The sequence below is a fragment of the Vigna umbellata genome, chromosome 10 (assembly GCF_029865625.1).
Source record: "Vigna umbellata cultivar VRB3 chromosome 10, Vumbellata_1.0, whole genome shotgun sequence".
Lineage (NCBI taxonomy): Eukaryota > Viridiplantae > Streptophyta > Magnoliopsida > Fabales > Fabaceae > Vigna > Vigna umbellata.
Genome location: NC_142174.1, coordinates 6,603,324 through 6,612,439, shown reverse-complemented (window position 1 = coordinate 6,612,439; position 9,116 = coordinate 6,603,324). Strand labels below are relative to the sequence as shown.

Here is a 9,116-nt window from a genome sequence, read left to right as displayed (position 1 = left end):
TAGTTAATAATAGAAATAATTAGAGATCAATAAATTATTAAAATAAAACAATTAAAATAACTTAAAAAGTTAAAACAAAAAAATATAAAAAAGTAAAATCAATGTAGATTTCAAAATTCGTGAGAAGTATTCATGGAATTTTGAAATTCAAGAAAAATCTTCATTAAATTTTGAAATTTGAAACAAATTTTAAAATTCAAAAATCCTTTTAATTAGAAAATGTTTACCAAATTTAGAAATATAAAAAAAATCTTCTCCAAATTTCAAAATCTAAAAGAAACATTAACTCAATTTTGAAATCCGAAAAAAACTTTCATCACATTTTGAAATTTAATAAGTTTCTTAAACTAAATTTTAAAATTCGATAAATACAAAATATAATAAAACTTAATATAAAATTTTAAACTAAACTTAACCAACAAAAACAAATAATATGTATATCCGAAAGATGAACAAAAATGAAAATGTAAATGATGAGATGAAAGGAAAATGAAGTAAAACAAAGAGAGGTATTGAAAAAGAAGACAAGAAAAAACACGTTTGAAAATAACTTAGGAGTATATAGTCTTCCAATAAATATAGACTGAACCACAATAAATATATTTGGTAAGCAGTAATATCGGATTACCTAATTTATTTTATATTTTATATGTATATTTCGAAAGTTGACAGTAAAATTTACAGATGCAAAAAGAAAATTTGGAAGTGCAAGAAAAAAAGCCCCTAAAGAAAGGCATCTTTCCTTCATATTTTTATTAAAGAGTGTAAATGGTACGACTTATATTAATAACATTTAGTTTTTTTTAATCAATTATATTAATGAATTAGATTTATCCTTTTACGTATTTACTTATTTATTTAACAAGTCCGTTTGATTATAATTGAGTTCAACGTGTTAAGTAATTAAAAACACTATCAAATTTTGATAAAAAAAAATACTTCAAAATAAATAAATAATTTCAATATCCCTTGACTTTTAAAAGTCGAAAGCAATACATATAACAAATAGACAAAAAGTATTTTTATAGTAAAATTAGTATATATCTCAGTCAGGTTTATCAAATTAGTAAACTAACTGCTTAAACAAGTAATGAAATGAGGAATATATCCATCCAGTCATAGTTCACCGACATTGAAGGGTAAATATATTTCAAATATAAGTAATAAGGGAATCCTCCTTTTCCTCTAGCCAATGTTAAAACTCCAAAGATGTTCCTCTGATAAATCATTTTGATTTTTGAATTCGAAGAAAGAGTATAGTGTGTGTAATACAGATTTTATGGTCCAAAAAGTGTTGCACCTCTCTAAAAATGAAATTAAACGCTTCTACTGACCAACGTCATAAGGCGATTAACATGCCATGGCAGGGACGGCAGCGTGAAGCAAACTCCGAGCATCTGTGTTCTGATCAGGTAAATCTGCCGGGGTCTGCCAAAAATTATTTTAGAAATTGATGAATAATAGAAATTGGCAATTCCCAGTGATCTGTTTTAAGTTGAGAAATTCATTTTAGACTTCCACTAATAATTGCAACATTGTCATTTAAAAACAAAAACAATTAAATATTTCCACCATTTCATAGACAAATCTTTCAAAGGAGGAACAAAGTGGACGGATAATAGTTTTAAATTACCAGTAAAAAGAAAAATGTTTTCTCAAACCAAAATCCCCTAAATTTCTTTAAAGGGTTACCTTTCCGTATAAGTTTTCCTTTGTGGACGATGCCCCATTAGACAGCAACAACCTAATTACATCAACATGCTCACCTCTTGCTGCGTGATGAAGAGGCTGAGAGAAAATAGTCACAAGACAATGATTGAGAACAAATCAGGAGAAATTCATCAAACATGATAGAAAGACATTTAGGGATAGGAATGCCTATTGAAATTGGTATCAAGAAAGAAGCCAAGTATAGGAACTCAATTTTTTTGAAGGGTTAATAAATACTCACAGTATCACCCTCAGAATCAACTGATTCCAGCATTCTCTTCATATGTTCTGCGTTATTTGCTCTGTTTAGTAGCAGTTGGACTATCTCAGTAAATCCTGTTAAGACCATTTAAAGAAAACGACATTGAAATCTTGCTCCCAATAAAAAAAATATAAGTTCAATTTATAGAATATGATTTGAGAATCAAACTACCTCCAGCACAAGCATCATGCAAAGGAATTGCACCGTCTTCATCCTTAGCCTCAATGTTTGCTCCTCTTTCTATTAGCAGCTGCAGTTTATCAAACAAGATCAATGTCCATACAATTGGAGTAAAAACATCTAAGAATAAGCAAAAATAATATACCTGGGCACAAGCCAAATGGCCATACAAACATGTCAAATGAAGAGCAGTATCCCCATCCTCCACTGGCTCATCAATACTACCAGTCAGGTTATCTGCAGTATATAGCAAGAGGGTAAGCATCAACAGAAATGACACCCAGTATCAGCACCCAAGTGAGGATAATTTTTAAGATAACTCAACAAATCACGCATGTTTGGAAACATGTTGAAAAGAAAGAAATCACGTCACATTCACCAAAGAATCAAAGAAGCTATAACTACTAGCTTCTAAGTACGAGAGAGAACCACTTCTGAGAGACATGAAAGCAAACAAACTATACATCAATCTTCAAAAAATTTAAATTTTTACTGCTAATGTAACAGACATAGGACCCTAACAAATTCAAAAGCCATGAGAATAAAGGTATTAAATTGCATTGGCAATCGAATCCTCCCTATTGAAATAAATTGTCAATTTAATCCTATGACTCCCTTCTAAGAAGTCCTTAAAGTAATGAAATAATATGAGTCGTCCCTAGAATTATAAATCATACTACATAGCTTTGAAGTATCCCAAAATCCCTCAAATTAGCATATCAATGTTAGCAAAATATTACGTAGGGATTAAAGTAATGGATTTTCAATACTTTAAGGACTACATTAACAGTTTATTCATGCTGCGGAATATTCAGTTGATGCAGCCACTTTTTACCCTAAAATCAACATGGTTGCGGCCGAAATCGTGGATGCAGACACTTTTTCCTTGATGAAAACACAGAATCGTAGCTACGACACTCAAATTTACAATTTACTTGAGGGTGACAAATATTCACGTCGACCAAACTCGTAACTCTCCATGAATCAATTTTCAAACATAAGATATAAAAAACGTATTCTCTAGTTCGCTAGGGTTTGGATTGAACTTTGTAGAAGCAACAGAAAGGTTGCAGGCAGGGGCAGGTCAGAGATCAATTATTACAGAGTTATAGATAAAAAAAAGAAAAAAAAAAGAGGACAGAGAGTGACGGCGAGAGAACCTAGAGCGAGGCGGAGGGCGTTGATGTCGCCAACCTGCGCGGCGGCGGAGAGGTCGCGGAGGTGAGGAGGGGTATCGGAGTAGTCTTCGACGAAACCTTCTTCCTCGAAAAGGGCGTGATCGTCTATGTCCTCTTCGTCGTCGTTCATGCCGTTGCGCCTCCCTGGAACCGCCATTGATAGTTGCTTCCGCCCTCAGCACACAGTTTTTGGAAGTAAAAATCGTGGGCTTCGCAGTGGTGGGGCTGTGTCACAGTATATTTTGTTGAATTGAGACGTGAATGGTTAAATATTATTCTTTTGGCTTAAATTATTTTTTATTTTGTTCCGTTGAATTTTTATTTCTTAACTGTTAAAAGGTTTGATTAAGTTTTGAATTTCGGATAAATTTAAAAAAAATTAATTGAATTTTCATCAAATTTTACTATTAATTAAACATTTAAAGTTACATTTTTTATTGAGATATTTACGGTTTAACTTTTTCACTTTCTTTTAGTTATTTCAAATATAATTTAGCAATTTTATAATTTTCTAACTCTATAAATTTGTAATTTATAAAATTATAAAATTATACAATTATAAAATTACCAAATTATAAAATTATAGAATTATAAAATTACACAATTATAAGATTAAAGATTATAAGATTATAAAATTATAAGATTATAAAATTTTAAGATTATAAAATTAGAAGATTAGAAGAAGAAGAAAAATGTTAAAAAAGAATGACTCAAATTCTCACACAAAGAGGGGTTGAATTGGTGAAGTATAAAATTTAAAACTTTCAAAATGTTTTTCACCCAAAGATGCCTTTATACTTTTCTTGAAACGCAAGTTAAAAGATTTTCAATGCAGTGAAAATTTAATCGAATGCGTAAAAAATATAATTGATTGAATGTAATAGAGTAGGGATAAGAAAGAACAAACACTGAGTTTTTATACTGGTTCGGCTAAGCCTACATCCAGTGTCCTTCCAACCACAGGTTTTTACAACAAGATTTTATAGAGACCTCACGTCAAAAATATATAACACTTCTATAACCCTCTAATCAAAATATAGGCAGTATACAAACATACTAGCAGCAAGAATCCCCTATCCTGTAGTCCAACCCCTTTGAGGCACCCTCAAAGTCAAGAACGCAACACGTCCTTCATCTTGTAATCACAACAGGGAACTCAAAACCCAATCTTTAGCAGATTTTTGAACCTGATCTTGCAGTAGACACCTAAATGTGCAGATAAATTAGACTTTGAAAACTCAGCAATCTTGCTCTTCAAGAAATCACACCTAGTCACCATGGTTAAACTAGTTTCTTGGAGGTCTTTCTCTTTTTGTAAGCTTTGCACTTTTCTGCAAAAGAATATGAAAATGTTAGAATCACAAAAGTCTCTTACAGAAATCAAATTTGCGTCAATATATAGATGAACTCTTATCAGACGCAACATAATCGACTTTGCTACTAATGTAGTCGAATACACCAATTTAGTTATAACAGATAATAACAGTCAAAGCACTTAATTGAATTCACAATTAATGCAATCGAATAACATTTAATGCTTGATCAACCTATTTAAAAAATATAGTCGTTGTAACAGTTATATCAAGCATTAACAGATTTCAAAACAGTAACAAACTTAATTGAATACATATCGCATATTATGCAACAGTGTTGTGCAAAGTTTTGAAAACTTTTTCTTTGAAAAACTCTCACAGCAAACTTTAAAAAGTTTGTGCAAATACACAAGTTCTAATCGATTCACCCCATAATGTAATCGATTTCAAACTGTTGTTTTGCCACACATTTTAAAGTTCAACATTAGTTCTTATGGTTTTTCTTCCAAAAACATGTGTCATGCATTCATGTATAAAATCACATATATAACTCAGTGAAATGCAATGAACAACACAACAATCAACACAATCATGTTCTCATATACTCATATAACATGTAAGCATAGAACATGTAACACAAAATACACATGTGTTATTAATTATGTGTTGTCATCATCAAAAACTCAGATATTACTGAGATTGTGGGTTCAGCTAAACTAGTGTTCCCCCTATCAACGATCTCAACAATCTTCCCCTTTTTTGATGATGCACAACCATGATTAATAATCAACCATGTTGCACAACTCAATCAATTACCAGCCAATAATTCTCACCCTTTGGGCATTAGCAAAAAAGGTAAGCACAATGATATTGATATACAGATAATCAAGCATATATAGATGCATCAGATAATCATAAAACAAGTAATGATGCTCCCATGTCAAAGATATTCACAAGAAAATGAGATATTTTTCCCCCCTAAATGAAGACATGTGAAATATATCAATGATATGTAATGCTCCCCTTGTCATTATGCATATTTCAATCTCAAAATACAGATGCACAATGCAGTAATCAGAATATGTCAGAGCATTTATCAACATGTAATAACATTGTATCAGATCAGATATATCACACTAATAACATGGTGATACTTATTCAATCAAACAACACATTTTAATCTCATATCATCTCAGATATTTTATGCAGCAGATAAGCATAGAGATATAAGAATAAACAATCAATCATCAAAAAAACAAGATCTAAAGATATCAAATATTTCAGTTTTGGAATCTTTAAACCCCTATTGATATTTAATCGATTTGATCTCAGCCAAATTCGATTTCTTGCTGTAGCATATTTCAGATTATCCAGTTCCATCCAGTCAGCAAGTGATATTCCTGCAAAACCTTTCAAAGTCTTTCCAGATCAAGCATTTTAGAATCAATGTTATACAGGAATTAATGTGTGAGTATGCAAATGTATGGAAGTAACAATAATCAATAATTCATTGGCATACAAGCACAAAGTAATCGATTTCAGGTTATCAGATTTATTCAATCACAGATTTATTTAACCATAAATTCTGATTTCATTGATATTAAATCAAAAGTACAATCAGATAAAAACAAAAGACAATGATGACTTATGGAGTCATCAATACAACCAACACAAACTAAAACATTACAATCAGAACACTAAAGAACTAAAAGACTTAAAACAAAAACACAAGACTCAAGATGTGTAATCCCAGAGCCCTATTTCGAATAAAAAGAGTTCTTAGAGTCTTTATTAGAAGATACATCTTCTTTCTGATGTTGAGCATTGTCAAGTTTTCTCTCAAGGTTTGTCACCCTTTCATTTAGATTTATGAACTGGTTAGCAGCAAACCTCTCAAAATTAGTTTCAGGAAGAAAGTTGGTTCTGTCTTCATTTACAATAGGTGAGCTACCTGAACTATGGACCAAGTCTTCTTCCCCTTTGAAGCACCATCTTCTCATTGTCTTTACTAACCCAAGAGACGCAACAGTGTTTCGGTTAACCACATTTGTGCAGTTACATGAGCGTTTCTTCTCTCCATCAACATTCACACCTTGAAGAATTAATATCCTACTGAATAGAACTGCATATGGCAGATAATGTGATTGACTTAGGGTAGCTTCAGTCATGTGATCTTTTAAAACCTCCACCCAGTTGGTGGGAATATCATTCTTAATATCATGTAACAGATAAACATCTTTTTTGGTCATTCTATCCTGCAGCAATCTTCCAGGCAGAATCACCCATGCAAGAAGATATGTTATTATCTTTTCTTCCATGTTTAAGCCTTCATGTACAAATAGTCTTTCAATAGTGTATTTTCCCGGAAATCTCAGCCAGCTTTTGTAAAGATCTCTTTCTTTAGCCAAAGATTTTTTTATGAGTTTGGTAAATGAGAGAATATTCCCTTAGCTTTTAGCCTAACAACTTGTTGTCATACATTATTATCAATGCATATACTCAAACATTTCACCTTTCACCGAATATCACCATTCACGATTTCCAAATTGTGGTAGAACACCCTAACTAGATCAGGGTACCAGTCACCCTTCATTTCAATCAGTGTAGAGAGTTCTTGAGTTTCCATCCATCCCGGAAACATAAAGCCTTCTCTTTCGAACAGACTTAAGTTTATATACTTGGGGGAAACTACAATCTTGTTTCTTCCATTCAGAAATCTTATTCTTGTCTCATCATTACTGATCCAGCCTGAGGGATCGGGATCTCTGGCAGTTGCCACTGCTTTCTCCTGAGCAACGATTAGAGGATGCCATATGATATTGAACTCTTGAACACTCTTCTTCCATTCTAGGGTTATGAAGATTACACAGACTGAACACACTAAATTTTAACACATATTTAAAAGTTTGATAGGTATGAGGGCGCGAACAAGCATCACATACAATCAGGCCCACTTAAGTTTTGAAATAAAATAAAGCCCAAAATAGAGACTATTAATCGGTTTCATTAAAAAGAAAGTCGACTTAATGCGTTAACAATGTGTTACCAAAAATAGAGAAACACATACCCGTAAAATATTCGACTCAACACTTAATACAATCGATTAAAAGTCGCATAACCATAATTTCACACAGTTCATCCAAACAGATAAGTTCACAGCAAATATGCATTTTACAATCAATCATACAAATACTTATGATGCATGAAAGAATTTTGTTATAGTTATGATAACAGTTGAAAAAAATTTATTTTTATACTTAATTTTGACATCAAAAACAACCTTTATGATTTGGAAACTAGCTTGGAATCATGCTTTTGCTTATGTTTTGGAAATAAGAGAGTTGGATGGGTTTTATATTTAGTTTTCCTTGTTTTGCAGGAATTGAGATGAATTAGATGAAAGAAGTTGAAGTAGTAAGGAGCTGGACTCAAGAAAGGAAGTGAAAGTGCTTAAAAGAAGAGCTGCAGTCACTGCTGAGCGCCAATATTACCGCTGAGCGGCACTTTGGAGTCTTGCAGTCACCGTTGAGGGCCAAAATTGCAGCCGAGCGTCAATTCTAAAGACCCACACTTACCGTTGAGCGGTAAAAGTGCTTCTGAGCGCCATTAATTTGGGCTTGGGTCTATTTTTTGTAATCCTTAGGAAACTATATAAGGTTTTAGTCGAATTAGGGTTAGTATCTTTGGACAGAAATAGGCGAAATCACACTTTCTTCACCCCTTCGAGGAGGATTTTGGATGCTCAAGCTCTATTCTTCAACTTCTAGGGTTATATCTCTCATTCTTTCATTGTTTTTCATCTAGTTTCACCATGGCTATGGTGAAGTAAACCTTTATTGTTGTTGGGGAACCGATGTAATCCTTTGAAACTCTCATGTATTGAATTGGTTCTATATTCTATATGCTTTTCTTCATTAATTGTTAAGGTTTTTCTTCTATACTCTATCCATGCTTTGTTTAACTCATTCAAAATTGCATGATCATTGATGTTATCTATATGGACACATATAGGTACATCTAGAACTGAGGAAATTCTCCCAAGAGAAATATTACCTAGACATAGGGATAAGAGGATTGGTTGCCTTTAAGCTTCTGTGCGAATGTAATGCATGAATAATTGTTAGGGAGACAAGACATTGTAAACTAGTGATTAGGAGTAGGCTTTCTTCACCGAGACATCGGGTTTAAGGTAAATTAGAAAGTGGCATTAACATTAATGAAGAAAGATGAATTCTTGAATACATGAGAGTGGATAGGATGAATCGGAAACTCCAACAACATAATCATTCATATTTTACATCAATCACTTTTGCTTCTTTCGATCCAATTGATCAACACATGCATTCATATTTACTTTTCAATATTTGCATCTAAACGTACAAGATTTCATTTACAAGTCCAATTCAATCAACAAATCACATAACTGTTTAGGCCGTGAGTCCTTTGGGAAACGATACTTAGTCTTACCATTTT

At 32.4% G+C, this 9,116-nt stretch overlaps 1 protein-coding gene across 1 annotated transcript; it reads right to left on the bottom strand.

Annotated features, from left to right (window-relative positions):
* Nucleotides 1-1,116: 1,116 nt before the first annotated feature.
* LOC124821441 (uncharacterized) lies at nucleotides 1,117-3,577 on the bottom strand. Its single transcript, XM_047293322.2, has 6 exons — nucleotides 3,313-3,577; nucleotides 2,298-2,389; nucleotides 2,144-2,222; nucleotides 1,952-2,046; nucleotides 1,693-1,788; nucleotides 1,117-1,428 (listed from the first exon to the last, which is right to left on the bottom strand). Exons 1-6 carry the CDS (start codon nucleotides 3,485-3,487, stop codon nucleotides 1,351-1,353), a joined length of 615 nt encoding a protein of 204 aa, XP_047149278.1. The 5' UTR covers nucleotides 3,488-3,577; the 3' UTR covers nucleotides 1,117-1,350.
* Nucleotides 3,578-9,116: the final 5,539 nt, after the last annotated feature.

What these genes read in the sequence shown, in the direction of transcription:
- LOC124821441 (XM_047293322.2), bottom strand. Translation starts at nt 3,487, where the DNA reads ATGGCGGTTCCAGGGAGGCGCAACGGCATGAACGACGACGAAGAGGAC. An exon ending in GCCATTTGGCTTGTGCCCAG is followed by an intron (nt 2,223 to 2,297) that starts GTATATTATTTT and finishes GATAAACTGCAG; the next exon opens with CTGCTAATAGAAAGAGGAGC. An exon ending in TTGATTCTGAGGGTGATACT is followed by an intron (nt 1,789 to 1,951) that starts GTGAGTATTTAT and finishes ATTTTCTCTCAG; the next exon opens with CCTCTTCATCACGCAGCAAG.